General features: G+C 53.8%; 7 protein-coding genes across 7 annotated transcripts; 1 reads left to right on the top strand and 6 right to left on the bottom strand.

Moving 5' to 3' along the window:
* Window positions 1–163: 163 nt before the first annotated feature.
* On the bottom strand, window positions 164–880 carry MYCGRDRAFT_91642 (uncharacterized protein; the record flags this gene model as incomplete). The annotated part of the gene is made up of 3 exons (XM_003853752.1): window positions 164–193; window positions 336–461; window positions 623–880. 3 exons carry the CDS (start codon window positions 878–880, stop codon window positions 164–166), a joined length of 414 nt encoding a protein of 137 aa, XP_003853800.1.
* A 1188-nt stretch (window positions 881–2068) lies between these two features.
* MYCGRDRAFT_108577 (uncharacterized protein) lies at window positions 2069–5169 on the bottom strand (the record flags this gene model as incomplete). The annotated part of the gene is made up of 7 exons (XM_003853751.1): window positions 2069–2794; window positions 2900–2997; window positions 3059–3931; window positions 4213–4257; window positions 4416–4441; window positions 4995–5045; window positions 5153–5169. The coding sequence occupies 7 exons, from the start codon at window positions 5167–5169 to the stop codon at window positions 2069–2071; spliced, it is 1836 nt and encodes a 611-aa protein (XP_003853799.1).
* Window positions 5170–5397: 228 nt separating this feature from the next.
* On the top strand, window positions 5398–6128 carry MYCGRDRAFT_99521 (uncharacterized protein; the record flags this gene model as incomplete). Its single annotated transcript, XM_003854415.1, has 2 exons — window positions 5398–5654; window positions 5732–6128. 2 exons carry the CDS (start codon window positions 5425–5427, stop codon window positions 6126–6128), a joined length of 627 nt encoding a protein of 208 aa, XP_003854463.1.
* A 165-nt stretch (window positions 6129–6293) lies between these two features.
* On the bottom strand, window positions 6294–8271 carry MYCGRDRAFT_99520 (uncharacterized protein; the record flags this gene model as incomplete). The annotated part of the gene is made up of 2 exons (XM_003853750.1): window positions 6294–6620; window positions 6680–8271. The coding sequence occupies 2 exons, from the start codon at window positions 8269–8271 to the stop codon at window positions 6452–6454; spliced, it is 1761 nt and encodes a 586-aa protein (XP_003853798.1).
* A 645-nt stretch (window positions 8272–8916) lies between these two features.
* MYCGRDRAFT_91638 (uncharacterized protein) lies at window positions 8917–10248 on the bottom strand (the record flags this gene model as incomplete). Its single annotated transcript, XM_003853749.1, has 1 exon — window positions 8917–10248. The coding sequence occupies one exon, from the start codon at window positions 10246–10248 to the stop codon at window positions 8917–8919; it is 1332 nt and encodes a 443-aa protein (XP_003853797.1).
* A 1115-nt stretch (window positions 10249–11363) lies between these two features.
* On the bottom strand, window positions 11364–11651 carry MYCGRDRAFT_30583 (uncharacterized protein; the record flags this gene model as incomplete). Its single annotated transcript, XM_003853748.1, has 1 exon — window positions 11364–11651. A coding segment is annotated over one exon (288 nt), but the record flags the coding sequence as incomplete, so codon positions are not given.
* A 1060-nt stretch (window positions 11652–12711) lies between these two features.
* MYCGRDRAFT_69737 (uncharacterized protein) lies at window positions 12712–15147 on the bottom strand (the record flags this gene model as incomplete). Its single annotated transcript, XM_003853747.1, has 4 exons — window positions 12712–12954; window positions 13609–13710; window positions 13768–13958; window positions 14009–15147. 4 exons carry the CDS (start codon window positions 15075–15077, stop codon window positions 12712–12714), a joined length of 1605 nt encoding a protein of 534 aa, XP_003853795.1.
* Between the last annotated feature and the right edge of the window lie 110 nt (window positions 15148–15257).

Below are 15257 nucleotides of genomic sequence, written 5' to 3'. Positions count from 1 at the left end.
ATCGGAATTGATCCATTGTGCAGTCAGTCGGTCGGAAGCGTCGTTCAATATCCACTGGTATTTGGTAAGCCGAGGCAGTGCACGCATTCGATCAGATTCGGTCTGACTATAGCTGCCTCCACCGGTCGGTCGGTAGCTCCAGTCTTGCGGTTATACGAGTTGTCTACCATAGCCGGAGGACTACCCGCAGTTGCTGGGAGGCGGGTCAGTAAGCTTAGTATGCACGAGTTCCTATGACAGATGGCACCTATTTGCAGCGGAGTTTCCAACGTACACATAGCTGAGGGTTTGGAATCAGCTATCATCACCGGAAAGCATCACACGAATATACTCACTTTGATGATCCTCGCCCTATGACGGGACTTTGGCCACTTGGGGAGATACACATTGGCGATGTTGCCACCCACTTCACGCACCAGTCGGCATGCTGAGTCGAGTGTCAAAACGGCAGCATCGGAATCCTGGTCGAATCTGAAGATCTCGTCGTCCTGGCCCTCGTTGAAAATTGCTCCTGGAGCTCCGCTTGTCACATATTTGTTTGCGTCCGCTTGCAGGGTGAATCTTCGGCCATGCAGTTACGCGAGACTGGAGCAGCATAAAAACTGCATTCGCTATTGCCCACCGCGAAGCTTTGGCACTTCGACTTCTGCCTGCAATAGCTGGAACACTGTTGAGGACTGCACTTGCTCTGCTTGATGACTTGGAAAGGCGTGTAGTGTTCTTCACTGTAGCCGGCAACGTTGCACTTGGGCGAGGTTGAGTACCTCTTGTCGAGCGAAGCGTTGACGTCTGGCACTTCGCCAGCATCTTGAATGCCCACGGCGGCGGCAAGAGAGCCGCCGATCGGCAGAGCTGCTGCAAGAAGGGGTAAGAAACGCATGACAGCGAGTAAGGATAGCGAAACGAGAGGGAGGTCCTGGTGAGGAACGCATGGCTGCGCAGCGCCGTAGCTTTATCGCCAGCCTGTAAAGCCATTGCATCTACGAGTGAATTAGCGAACCAGGACCAGGTCTGGCCACAGCTCATAGTCACCATGCGAAGCGTGGCGCTACTGTCGATGTCCAAGCGCTGCAGAAGCTTTCGAGGCTGGCCTGACCGGATTCTAGCTGCCACACTGGCCTGACCAGATCATACCTGCAAGCTGTGAGCGTGCGGCATCCTCTTCGGGTCAGAATCAGAAGCATCTCAATTGGAGGTTAACGGCTGGTGGCAATGAAAGTCGAGTGTCCTGCCATACAGCAGGGCGATGCTTTCAAACAGGCCTGCACCAACGTTTATCATCACGATCTGTCTCGTTGTCAGCGGTGTGTGCTTCGGACTCTAGGTGGAAGGTGAAGAGCTGAGGAAGTGCGGCTTTTCGGACAGGGCAAGGCAAGGACCTAGCCGCAGGGTTCAGATCAGTCGGCTTGCATTGACTTCCGACTTCACAACGCCTCATCGCGTAGAGGACGTCTGCTGGTTATGGGACTGGATCGGTCTGTTCGTATTTCGGTTTTCGTTTTCATTTCCTCTGCTCTGAGCTCCTCCACTCACTCTCTCTCCATCACTCTCTCTGCCTTCGTCCTCATAGTCCTCTGCCGTGTCTTCTTCTACATACATGCATCGCGCAAATCTCAAAGGGGGTGTGTGTAGGGAGTGGAGGTATAAAACGCCGTAAAAAATTGCAATGCATCGTGGAACAAGTCTTAGGCCAAAGGTGTTTATGCAAGCCAAACCAACAAAGTCAACCAAGCAGCTCCCAAACTCCGCGCAAATCCCAGCAATGTCTTTCCAAGGAAGACAGGTCTCACCAAGGGTGGAGGTGTATGTACAACTCGGATTCCGCAGGCAATTCCGATGGTGTCCGGCGGGTTGTGGCAAGATATCCAAACAGACCAGGTTAAGAAGGCGAAGCAGCGCACTTAGTCATATCCGAGGTCTCCCGCATATGGATTTCGCGGTTGGTGTACGCGAAAGCCAGGAGACCAATGCAAATCAAGAGCGGCGACTCATTCTTCTCCAGATAGTGGTCCGTCAAGAGGTAAATTGCCAACCCAGCCAGGAGAATCATCGGAACGCCCGCGGTAAGTTACCCATGCCCTCTACTGCCTCCTCCAACTGGAGCGACAGGAGTGCCGACCGGAGCGGGAGGTGGATAGTCGTTTGAATAATGATCACCAGGGCCAACAGGTTCGTATTCGTCCGCATAGTCCTCGTCGTCATCGTAGAACTCTTCGCCGTCAGGTGGTAGGTCGTTCGGATCGTAGTCCTGCTGCAAGTGAGTGCCGTTACCAGAGTTGGTATTGTTGGCGTTGGTGGCAGCAGCATTATTCTTCGATCCCTTGCCTGATCCCTTCTTGTTCTTCCTGCCCTTCATCTTCGCCTTTTCAAGCAGACGACGCTTCTCCGCAGCCTTCTTGTACTCCTGTCGATCTTTGATCTCGTACTTGCGAATCATGGCGTATGGCGGGGCACCATAGATGTCTTCATACTCGCAGAACTCGCATATCCACATGTCTTCGGGCTTGGGAGGGTGATGGTAGTTCTGGTACTGTTGGTTCTTCTTGCGTGTGGAAGCTTGCAAAGCATACTCCTTGCTCGGACTTCGGCGAGGTCGAGGCTTTGGCGGTGGAGCTTGTTGGTGTTGATTTGCAGCTGGTGCATTGTGAGCGGGAGGCGGCGGAGGTCGTCCGCCGTTGTGCGTCTGTTGGCCACGGAGAGGCGGCGTCGTCTGAGTGCTGGCACCCTTGGCTGGCAGACCGCCTCGCTGCTGGGAAGGCGTGCCTGTGGCATACGCTGCGGCCGCTGTTGCTTGCTGGTCCACCATTTTAGTCGCGGAATCAGACTCACAGGTGAAGGTGAATTGGGTCTTGGGCGTGGCGTTGGGATTGGCACTTGTGGCAGAGTGAAGTAAACTCACGTTTTCTCTGCCTTTGCCTGCGGGTGTGATGGGACCTTGTTCGGCGGCGGTCTTGATTGCTTGGGAGATTATCCCGCCCGTGTTCTCGATACCGGAGTCTGTGTTGGCAGTTGATTAGCAAAGTTTTCGAACGCCGTTCCAAGTTTCAAGAGTCCTCACCTTCACCACCCTTGACATCACGGGCCGGCGCGCGAGAGTTGTAGCCGTTGATGACGTTCATCGTATTGCTGCCCAGTGGTCGCCGGTTTCTCGCATCCTGTCGGCCATATCTGCCCCGACCAGCACCACTGATACCGGTTCCAGACCCAGGAGAACTCCCACTTGTGGCCTGCGGACTGCCTTGCTGCTGCTGTTGAGCGTGATGGTTGTTCTCGTCTGATCCGCCACTTCCCACCCCATTGCTTATTCCCATGCTCGCCATTTCCGCGCTCAATTGACTCTGGTGCATACTCGACGTTGCAGACAGAGGTATCTTCCGCTTCTTCTTGTTGCTGGTGTTTTCGAAACTTTCATACCCGTCCGCAGAGGAAGCCGTAGAGCCAGGAGGCGGCGGCTTACTTGCGGACCGCGAAGCTTCGACCAGTCTGCGCTGAAGTGAATCTGCTGGCTTCACAGGAACCCCGTTTGCACCAGGTGCAGTGGAGTATCGATAGTCAGGATGATCAAATTCCACTTCGTCGTCGCCACTGTCTCCCTCCTCTCCACATGTACAGAGGCTGTGCGCCGAAGGATGATGATGGTCATGGTGGTCGTGGTGATGATCATGGTGATGGCTCGAGTGTCCGTTGGTCAGGCGTGGCTGCTGATCAGGTGTGCCCATCTCTTGTGCGCCAAAGCTAAGCGTTGGTGAAATCGGCGGCGGATCGGGAGGAAATACGAGAGTCGATGCTTGCTCTGGAGATAGCTTGGACTTTAAGCGACTTTTCGGCAGAGGACGGATCGCTCGGAGGGGATAAATGGGCGACGCGGTGTCGGGCGATCGTGGAGAAGTGTTGTGATAGGCCTCGGAGATCTCGGCTCTCCTGTCCATCTCTGCAACTGGTCAGTACTGATATTGAGTAGGTCAGCTTGGGCTGCGGAGGAAGGGAGAGGCAGCTCTCCAACCGAGGTGGCCAGGAGTAGCAATCACGGCAAAGTCCATCCTGAAGCGGTACTTCAAGGCATTTGACCCAGGCCTCGATGCTGTTTTCCACTGCTATCATCCTGGCCACCTATTTCACTGTCCAAAAGTGTTTGCCCCTCACGTTCCTCCCGCTCCTCATCGGAGCACGCGAGCCTCCATCCGCACCATCATCTCATTGGGAAGAACTGACCGGCCATTTGTCTCAGTGACTGCTGACGAGAAGCCTCCCGCAGCACTGAAAAGGATTCGTAGGCAGCATTGGGAGCCGACCTATCGATGGTTTTGGCCATGCCCAAGGAGCAAGACGAAATCCACTTTGCATGCCACCAGCTGTCAGTTATCGATGCATCTCTTTGACTTTGATCCCTCGGATGACCGTTTGGACTCGCTTACAGGGTATGCCGCAATGCTCGATGTTGCTGTAGCAAAGTAGAGGAAGGATGTTGGTACGCCGAAGCGGAAATGCAGACTGATAATATGCGGCTCTAAGATGAGAGGTGGACTCGAACACCTCATGAAGTCCACTCGGTCTTGGCTCGAGTTTACTCAGCAAAGCAGGACCGGGAGAACTTCGGATCCACCAAGGTAATTTGCTTTGTTCATCTGTGTTTCCCCCTCCCCTTTCTTTCGTCTGACCTTACGAGGACTCCATTCGACCGTTGAAAGCTCTCTTGCATGTCGGTTCGAACAAGGCAACGACTTTCCAACAACGGGCGTCACTACCGCTGCGATCGAGCCCAATCTACGCTTTGCAAGTTCGTCATTATCCTATCTATCGATCCCTGTACTTGTATGCCTTAGAAATCGACCACGCAATTGTGCTGTCTATGTTACGGATCCATGGCCAAAAGATCGAACATCGTTTCTTCACGATAAAGAAGGTCCATGCTCAACGAGCCACTGGAAACAGCCTTCCATTCTTCGCAACCGAACCGAGGTGCTCTTCTATGCTTGATCAACAAACAGACTTACGGTGCTTGGCTCACGTCTCCAGAGATGTTGGTCAAACCTCTCATGGGCAGTCTACGTACCAGAAGTCCGTTCTGTCATTCATTATGGTTCCTCTCAGCCGACGAGCAAAATGCAGCTTCACGGCTTTGAGAGGACCCATGAACGACGAGCGTATGTACCTAGCTACCTGTCTCATGGCGGCATCAGCACATGATCGTGAACTCCTAATCATGCATGTGGTCGATGGAACCACGGTTCAATTAGCAAGTGAATCTCCAGATACCTTATATCTTACCTGTAGAAGCCTCAAGTCTGAACCCTGCAGCTCCCATGTGCCCGCCAGCTTTGTCGATCTTCCACATCTCGAACAACCCATAACCTCTCCTCCAACCTCACAACACCTCCACAACGACCTCCCAACGACAAACATTCACCTCACTCGACCGCCACAATGTCCTCCAAAGTCATCCCCATAACCTCCACCGCCCACTTCTCCCAAACCCTGCAATCCTCCACCTACCTGATCGTCGACTTCTACGCCGACTGGTGCGGTCCCTGCAAAGTCATCTCCCCCGTCTTCGAACAACTCGCCGCACAAGAGTCCAAACCGGGCCGGATCATCTTCGCAAAAGTCAACGTCGACACCCAAGCCGAAGTCGCCAAAACATTCAGCATCTCCGCGTAAGACCCACCCTAGCCAATCCATGCACCTCCGACCTCACTTACACCCATACGTACACCTTGCTAATGTATTCTAGCATGCCAACCTTCCTCGTCCTCCGCGGCTCCAAAGTCATCGAAACCGTCCGCGGCGCCAACCCCTCCGCCCTCCGCTCCGCCATCCTCTCTGCCGCCGCCGACGCCGCCAAAGCCCCCGCTCGCACATCGCCCATTTTCAGCAGTAAAGGGCAGACGCTAGGTGGAGCCGGCGCAACATCACGACCCGCGCCCACGAGTGCGGCCTCGCTTCTTCCGAATGTGAATTTCTCGCAGCTCTTGTCGGCGCCGGGGAGTGTGGCACAAGGAAGAGGGTGGGTTGCGACGGTGGTGAGGTTTTTGGGGTTGTATGTTACGACGATGTTTAGTTTTGATCCGAATAAGACGGCGGAGGAGAGTCCGTTTGCGGTGAAGAGATCGAATGTTAAGTCGAGGTGAGGGCTAGGGAGGATGGGATGGGATAGGATACCATGGCGTTCATGAGGAGTTTTGGGAATGGGAAAAGCGGGTTGCATTGGCAGAGACATGTAATTGCTGAGGCGAGGTAGATGGACATGAATTCATACTATGATATTCGGTTTCCAGTGGATAATGAAGCTATGTTGAAGTATTCAATATCTCTGACAAAATGCTCAGTCAGATGACCGCCGCTGCTATGATCCAATGCGATCAAACATTAAGGAACGCCCATTGTGCCCGTGCATATACTACATTACGAAACAACAGTCCAAGCTATGCCCGCCAGATATGCTATATACCCCTCACAGCGATCCATCCGCCCACTGCTTCAACGTCAGCGTTGTCGTGTATGCCATCGTTCCAACACCGAGCGCGATTAGCAAGCAGTCGTAAATCTTGTCCAGCCTCGACTCTGCTACACCTTTCAAATGGAGGGTAGCAGGGTAGATGTAGACAAGGGGCACGCAAGCACTAGATAAAAGGTCAGCATAGTCGCAGAAGTCATCCCAAGAGGGTTATCCTTCACTCACAAAGCACCAATCAACGACACAAACTTATCCAAATCTGAAGCCCCCAGGATCGCAATCACACCACAAAGCAGCATCATGGCACTCCTCAACCCATTCTTCTTCCACTTGATCGACTTGCTCTTCTTACCGGAAGCCCGATCGCCGAAAATAGCCTGCTCGATGATCCTAACAGCCGGGAAGAGCTGCACGGGTTCGCCGACCAAGACAGCCATGGAGTACAAAAACTGCACGGCGTTGACCAATTTGCTGTCCTGCGGGAAATTCGAGATAACCTGAATTTTCGTCTCGTCTCCAAAGGTGGCGTAGCAGAGAGCGCCGACGGAGGTGAAGATGATGGTGATGATGAACATGACGAGATAGAGGAGGTAGCTGAATTTTTCCGGTTGTTTCATGGAGGATTGGATGGGAAGGATGAGGCCGATGCCTTCAAAGGTGAAGATCGCGGAGCCGATGGTTAGCGTGAAGGCGTCGGGGTTGAAGAGGACGACGCTAGGAGCTTTTCCATAAGAGGCAAGGCTGGAGATGTCGTAGTACCAGATGTAGATGAGGCCAATGAGGATGAAGACGTCGGCTAGCAGGGCGGCGGGTCCCAGCTTTCCAATGTTGCGGATGAGTGCGAGAGGGATCAGGAGAACAAATTGCACGGCGATGAGTGCCTCCACTCCAAATGGCTGGTCTTGTCCCTTCGGAATGACTGCGTTGAGGAACGAGAGCAAGTTTTCGGCGGTGAAAATCAGTCCAGCGCAGACGAATCCCAGTTGCGAAAGAGTGATCGAGGCCAGAATCAATCCTCTCACTTTCTTGCCGAAGATGGCATCTCCAAGCTCTCCATAACCACCTCCACCGTACTTGGCTCTGCATGCCAGCAACAGCCGAAAGCACAAGACCGTGACGATGGAGACTGTGATCAAAGTGATGGATGAGAACAGAACACCACCATTCCGGAACGCCTTTGGCAAGAACATGATTCCAGTCCCGACAAATGCCTTGAGCAGAGTAAAGAAAGTCTTCGTGGTACCAGCATCGCCTTCACGCTTCTGCCGCTTCGAGCTCTTCCGTCGGTTTCCGAGCAGTGGACGCCTTTCATTGGGTTGATCATGCTCCTCATGCTCGTCTTCGACAGCAGACTCATCGTCATCTGAGTCTGTATCTTCCAAATCCTCGCCAGCAAAACTACCATAAAGCTCCAAGAAAGAGACAAAGTTCCTCGTGACGGGCGTGGCAAAGGTGCTCTGCCGACGCTTGATAGTATGTCTCTGCACATACTGTCGTCGGAATCCACCGGGCTCCAGTTGATTCTCAATGGCCGGCTCTTCGGTCACCAATGCCGGACTGGTGAGGTTGGAGAATGTTGCAGATCGCCTCGGAGCTTTTGCCCGAGCTTTGATCTTGAAAATATCTCGGTGCATATCGCCACCTTGCAGCATTAATGAGGACTGAGGCGGCGATGACGAGGCCGTCTCGTTGAAAGCAGCTTCGGCTTGAGCGTCATATACGACGCCTTCTGGGTCTGCTGTGAAGCCATCTGGCAAATGTCGGTCTACAATCTTTGCCTCGCGGCGAGATTGCTCCGAGTCCGGTGTGTCGGCCATGGCGGTGGTAATGAGTGTCCTATGCTTTGAGTATCTCCGAGAATGGTCATAAACCTCTGACGCGAGCAGAGATATGGATTGGGATCAGTTGCATCGGTGTTGGTGGTTAAAGATGCAAGAAACGAAGAGTCGGTGGAAAGTGTGAGGTCAGAGGACATGAGAAAAGCTCTGGACCCATTGCGTACCGGGACGAGGACCCGCCAGCAAGGATTCGAGCCTTCCCTTGAACTCTATTTCGACCTGTACATCTCCCGTCGTGCTCATCACCGCCCGCCTCCTTGTCATCAACTTCGTCTTGAACATTGATCGTACAAAAAATGACATGCATCGATTGACAGACTATCGTGTAAAATCGAGGTATGTTATGAGACGGTATGTTATGAGACGGCACGCCATGAGACGGCACGCCATGAGACGGCACGCCATGAGACGGCACGCCATGAGACGGCACGCCATGAGACGGCACGCCATGAGACGGCACGCCAGCTGCGAAGATGATCCGCCTCCCAAGCTCTCTCGCAACGTCAACATGGCCATGAATAGTTCTAGCATCGATCGACAAGCGCCCCAGCCGACAACCTAACTCAAGAGTCAAGCATGACATGAGCGAGAGAAAGTCCTCCTGCACCCAGACAGCCCGCCGTATCAATGATACATCAACCGAGTGAAGCCCGCATTGAAATCCTTCGGACAATTGTGCACCCACATCGTGTACCCTCTCGAATTGTGCTCACTCCTCTCAATATAGTGGCCGAACGCCTTCACCGCCTCCGCTCTCGGTTCCGGCGGGCCTGACCCAAAAGGCAGCAATGTCTGCCCTCTCTCCAGCCGCCTCGTCCAAACGACATCCTCCTGCTGGTCGAAATCCTCCTCCGTCACACCCAACCCAGGACACACCTTCATCGGCGTCACCGGACTATAATGCTCCTTCGTCCACTCCGATCCACACCTCAAACATCTCCCCGGCATCTTCATAACCGCCAAACTACTCTCCTCAAACCCAAGCCCATCACAAAACCGAAACAATTTCCTCAACATCGGCGTGTTAGTACACAACCCATGAATCCTCTTCCCCGCCATCTGCGTCCCTCCCACCTCCGCCTGCAATTCCGTACACCACAACATCTGATTCTTCAACCCCGGAATCCCCCTCTTCAACAACCCAATCGCCCCAAGGGTAGTCTGATACAATTTCCACGCGTCCACAACCCGTAAATACATCTCCTTCGGAACCATCACGCCCCTCAACGCCTGCAAACTCCAATTCGCTTCAACCATCAACGGCACCTTCAACGCTCGACTCGCTTTCGTGCCGAAGAAAAACGACACCGTCTCCACATTCTGGAGATACTTCCACTCCTCTTCCACATCCTCCTGAAACCAACCTTTCGGATACCGTCCCAACCCTCCCCTCGACCCTGCACTTCTCACTCTCTGCCCCAGATTCAACGCCCTCATCTGCCTCCTCTCCAAGTCCTCACAATCCCACGTTCGAATCGCAATTTTCCTGATCAAACCCCTCGCTTTCTTGCAGCGGATATGACATCGCACCCGCCACTGCTTGTCGTCTTCACATCGCACTTCATGCGCGCGGAAGTCGGGTCCGCGGAGAGGTTGGTCTTGCACGAGGGAGATGCATTCGAGGTAGAATGTGTTGATACCGTAGAAGATGGGGAGAGTTTCGCGGTGGATTTTTTTGCAGGCGCGCATGAGGGCGAAGCAGGTGGTTAGGGAGAGGTGGTATTCCCAGTCTTGAGAACGGAGTGTTGGTTTGTTTGAAGCGTGCTTGGGGAGGGAAGGGTAATTTGTTATGATGTAGGGGACGAGGAGGGCTGATTCGTACACGCGATTTCGAAGTTCGGACGGCAAGTCGAGGAAGGATGCGCGCTTCTTTTTGGGGGCAATTCCAGGTGAGCAATTGACCGGCTTGCTCGAGGAGCTTTTCCTACGGCTGAGCCATTCCTGGATGCTTTTCATTGTGATGGCTATGAAGGTCAGTGTGTGAAAGAGAAGAGGAAGAGCAAGAGAAGGAAGAAGCAACTCTTCAAATCGCTCGAGAATTTATATTTCGCAGAATACGTGGTGCGGCGCCGCCTTAGCATATGAACGGTATCCGCATGGCACCGTACCGATGGTACAGCGACCTCATCCGCACATCGACCAAATGACTTGAGAACAAGCAGCCATGGTTCATGATACCGAGCAAGACGGTGTGGGCGAACAGTATCCGCGTTCCAAACCATCAAACTACCATCCTCCACGCGGGAGCCCCTGACTTGGACTGGCGGACATGATCGATTTCGTCTCTGGCCACCAAGATTTCGACGATGCCTCACGAGCCGCCTTCTGGACACTATTTGATAAGGAAGTGCTATAGATGTCAGTGCATGTAATTGGGATAAGACTCGCTAGACCATGTCACTGAAGACAGACGGCATCGCGGAGCAGAAAATATCGAGAAGAGAGCGGTATTCTGTAACAACTCTTTCATTCATTCCTTCATTCATGTCTGTGTTCATCTATGTTGCCGACATCCCTCAATTGCTCCATGTTCCCGCGAACCTCATCGGCGGGCCAACTAGTGGTCATTCGGAGCTTAACCCTCAGCCTGCATTCAGCATCGTGTCTGGCGCGAAGTTTCATGCCATTCCTTGGTTTTGAACTTGGTGTAGCTGAGCTCGAGCCGATGCTTCGATCCAGTTCGGCGTTCGACGATTCGCTCGTATCCGTTCCGGCAGCAACAGAGGCGGACTTTGGAGCAATCCCTGAATGCGTCCGTGTTGCGCAGGTGTCTGCGTGGTCCGCAGCACATGCTGGGCGGATCGTAAGGATGTGTTGCCTGCGCCTGGGTGTGTCCGTGGTCTGTACGCTATCGTAGACCGTGACCGTACGAAGCCTCCGCACAAAGCTGGCGGATCCCGCGCAGTCTTGCCGGTATGATGTATCGATAATTTCCGTTCCAATTCCTCCCTTCCCTTTCAAAACTCGTCCCCATCCCCACTCTCCTTCCTCTTCTTACTCTTTCTCTTCGGCTTTACCGCCTCCTCCGAATCGCTCCCCTTATCCTCCTTCTTCGCCTTGCTCGGCGCATCCGGTACTTTCCCCACAATCTCCTGCAAGAAATCCAGCTTCTCATCCGCAAACACCGCTCTCTTCAAATGCTGCGCCAGCACCCGTTTCTGTCCCTTTCCTGCTCCTCCACCACCGGCTCCGAGGGAATTTCCTCTTGCCTCGTGCGCCGCCGCGGAGATGAGTTTGATCATGAACAATTCCAGTGCGCGACTAACGACTGTGGGCGTCACCTGCGCGACTTTGCCAATGTCTTCGTCGGCTTGCATGATGCGTTTGATGCGGGCGACGGGGAAGGTGGTGCGGATTTGGCATCCGAGAGTAGGGTCGGACATGTCTTCTGGTTTGATGTCGGTGGGATGTGAGGTGAAATGTGTGCTGTTGCCGTTGGAGGGTTGTTGTTCTTGCTTCACTCTTCGAGCGCGTTTGGAGGGTGGTTGTTGGGGAGCGTCGGGCATGAAGTCATCGTCGTCCTGCTGTTCGGACTTGAAGCCGGGCATGCTGGTGGGTGGGATGTAGGTCGGTTGATGTTGTTGTTGGTCGTAGTATTGAGGAACAGATGTGGGTTGGTATCCGAAGCCGTGACCAGCAGCGGCGGTGGAGGGGATGTATGCTTGCGGGTCGTGCAGGTCGTGGGAGAAATTTGGAGCTGAAAGATCGGGGCTGATGGGTCGAGCTCCCGACAATGAACCGAGATCGGGACTGGTGGGTCGGTACGAGTCCATCTTGGGGGACGTGTTCGGTGACGACAGTCCCAGTGGATTGGGTGCCTCGAGCTTAAAGGAATTCGGTCGTGGTGCAGCCCGAAAAGGTACGACAACCAATGATCGGAAGTGGTATGTAAGGTATCGTTGCAATGCCGGGATCTCTTTTCCTGTGTCAATATTTTGTGTTGTCTGTTTCGAGAAGGTGGGGGTTTTGCGGCTGTCCTCAATGACGACGGGAAGGGGCAGGTTTGCCGATTGATACGAGGACAAGGCCAGCAATTCAGATTCAGTGAAGCGCGCGGCGGGGGAAGTCACGGGTATTTGAATGGCCAGCAAGATCCGCTCCTGCCGCGCTAGATCGATAATGGAATAGCGCCGAGTTGAAACGTCGTGACGAAACATCGGAGTTGAAATGTCATCCACGGTATGCTCATATCAATGGTATGCATTTCTTACCAGCAAAGGATTCTGATTGTCTGCTTACTGCAAGGTTTCCATGCCTCAGATCTTCAGCATTGACAGAGATGAGAGACAGAGAGGCCGGCCGTACTTCCGTCTAGCTTGATAGCAGTTCTGTTCTCCAGATCTTCAGCGAATGCATGAGCTCATCCAGACCACCATGCCCATCTTATCAAAACACAGCCTACTCCATCTTCTCCTCAGCCTACGAACTCCTCATCCCCATCGGCTCAAACGGAAAACAAGCCGCCGTAATCGCCATGACAATATACAACGCCGCGCATAAGAAAATCGGCACCGACGTCGCCGTGTCCGCGTACGTGGCGATGACGGCCGACATGATGCCCATGATGCGGTTGAGCCCGATCGAGATGCCGTTGCCCGTGCCGCGGTGTGCGGACGGGAGGACTTCGGGCGTGTAGGCGTAGAGCGTGCCGTAGTAGATGTTCTGTGGTGAGGGAGAAGAGGGGTGGGTTAGTCGGTGATTGGATTGGAAAGGGGCGGAGGGGGAAGGCGAGAGATTGGCCTGGAAAGTGTGAGGTGACGGTTCGTGGGATGAAGGAGTCCAATGGATGTCGGAACGGCGGGTGAGAGTCCAGAGCTCCAGGACTGAGAGACATCTGGCTGGTCTGTCGCGTTGGGAGGAATTTCCTGGCTGAATTTTCATGTTGGGGTTAAGATCGAGCTATGGCGCCTTGGTCTTCTTCCCGACTGCATGGCGTTGGGTTGCCATGGTGTCGGTCTACAGTCTACAGCATCTCAAGAGGTGGGATTTTGGTGCTTTGGCAACGATGGCCGGTGGACAGAGAAGGAGAGTCTCAATCATTCTCGAGTGGCGCGCTGGACAGAGTCCGCATTGGGCGGTCGCATATGGCGGGCGGAGGTCGTGGTGGTCGCATTGGCTGGTTGCATCGGGCAGTCGCATTGACTGTCCGCGTAGGGTATCCGAATAGATCCAAACGAGTGACGGTGATATTCAAACCGGTCGAGCAGTCCAGTGGAGTACCGTCTTATAGAGTACATCGGGTAAAGCCGGAAAGTTGGGACACGTGCTGGATTTTGCTATGCAATACGGGAGAACGAAAGGAGAGACAGGACTTACCAAGCAAAAGTTCACAGCACACGAGAACCCCAGATTCTGGGCATTAGTCCGGATCTGGGTGTAAGCGAAGAAGAAGACCATGGTGAGGAGGGCACCGATGATCTAAAAACACAACCAGTCAGCGATGGAACCTTCGCGATGTGCTGTGCAATATCTCACCATCGTTCCTCGTCGTCCCCAGAACCACTTGCCACGACACATGAATCCCGCAAGAATAGGACTGGGGATACCACAGAGGTTGATTAGGGCGTAGTTCCTCCAGCGAATGTCCGGGTCAGTGACGCCGACCTGTGCACCGCGGGTTTGGAGGTAAATCGGCAGGAAGACGTTGTAGAGCGGGTAGGCGAGACCTGTTACGTATTAGCACTTCCAAACGAATCATGGGATGTGACGACGATACCAATCAACAACCAACTCCACCAGATCAGCGAAGTGCTCAACGCCATCTTCTTCGTGGCAAACAGTCCCTTCAAATGCATCCCCACCTCGCCAAATGAAAACTTCGAATCGGCATGAGCTGACGGCGCCGTCTCACCACACGCCTGCATCATTTCCAAAGTAAGACCGCAGGGTCGATTGTACTTCTTCGCAATGTACTGCATCGTGTCAACGACTTCCGCGTCGCGCCCCTCACCGACCAGAAACTTCGGCGTCTCACGGAGACGAATGACCGTGACTCGGAGGATGGACAGGACAAACACCAATGCACCGCTGGTGAACCACATATATCGCCAACCCGCGTTGTTGTCCCAATTGCAGTCCACGCCGGTGGTCGCTGGATCGCCAGGACAAGAGTAATTAGGCATGAACGCCCAGGCCAGCAGTCCAGCAATGAGTTGACCAATGCCCCACCACGCCGCCATGAGAGTGAGCAGCCAGGCGTCTTTCGAAGGGAGGTACTCCAAAAACACAGCCGTGTCGAGCACGAGATTTCCACCCGCTCCAAACGCTGCCAGACAGACGAAGAGACCCAGGACAATCCAGTTCGGCGACGCACCAGCCACGATGCAGAAGATGGAAGATAACAGCAGGGACACATTAAATGCATACTTCCTTCCAATGACATCGGCAGAAAGTCCCCAAAACAGCGCACCCACTAGCATCCCCACATACACCGCAATCGTCATGCCATTCGCAAACCCGGGGTTGAATTCATAGGCCGCGTTCTGCGCGATGATGGACTGGATCAAGAGGATCAGACTGTCAACCGCGTACCCGAATCCGTTGAGGCAGAAGAGTTTCCACTGGTAGCCCGTCATGCCGATTTCGTCAATGGCATTGTTGATGAGGTTCATTTTCGCGTCGAGAACCGGGTCGAGGGATTCGAGGCTGAGGAGGTCGCGTTTGTGGATGGAGTGGGAGTGGGTATCGCTGGCGGCATCGTAGGTGGGGAGATGGAGGTCATCTTGAGGGGAGGATTTGTCGGTGAAAGCGGAAAGGTCCTTGCTTTTGGGGTCGAGAGCAGCCATTTTGAAGCTGGCTCGGGAGAGGAGGTGTTCGCTTTCCAGGGTGGAGGAGTTGATCAGTCGTGGTGTGGTAGAAGGGCGTCAGGTAGACAAAAGGAGTGAGGAAAGAGTATAGAAGAATTCAGGGTCGCGTGCGAGAAAGACGTCGATCTTGTACCTCCGACAGTATGCAAGGCATTCTGC

Source organism: Zymoseptoria tritici, chromosome 3 (genome assembly GCF_000219625.1).
Source record: "Zymoseptoria tritici IPO323 chromosome 3, whole genome shotgun sequence".
NCBI classification, from domain to species: Eukaryota; Fungi; Ascomycota; class Dothideomycetes; order Mycosphaerellales; family Mycosphaerellaceae; genus Zymoseptoria; species Zymoseptoria tritici.
The sequence above is the reverse complement of the archived record's forward strand: the minus strand, read 5'-3'. Positions and strand labels throughout refer to the sequence as shown.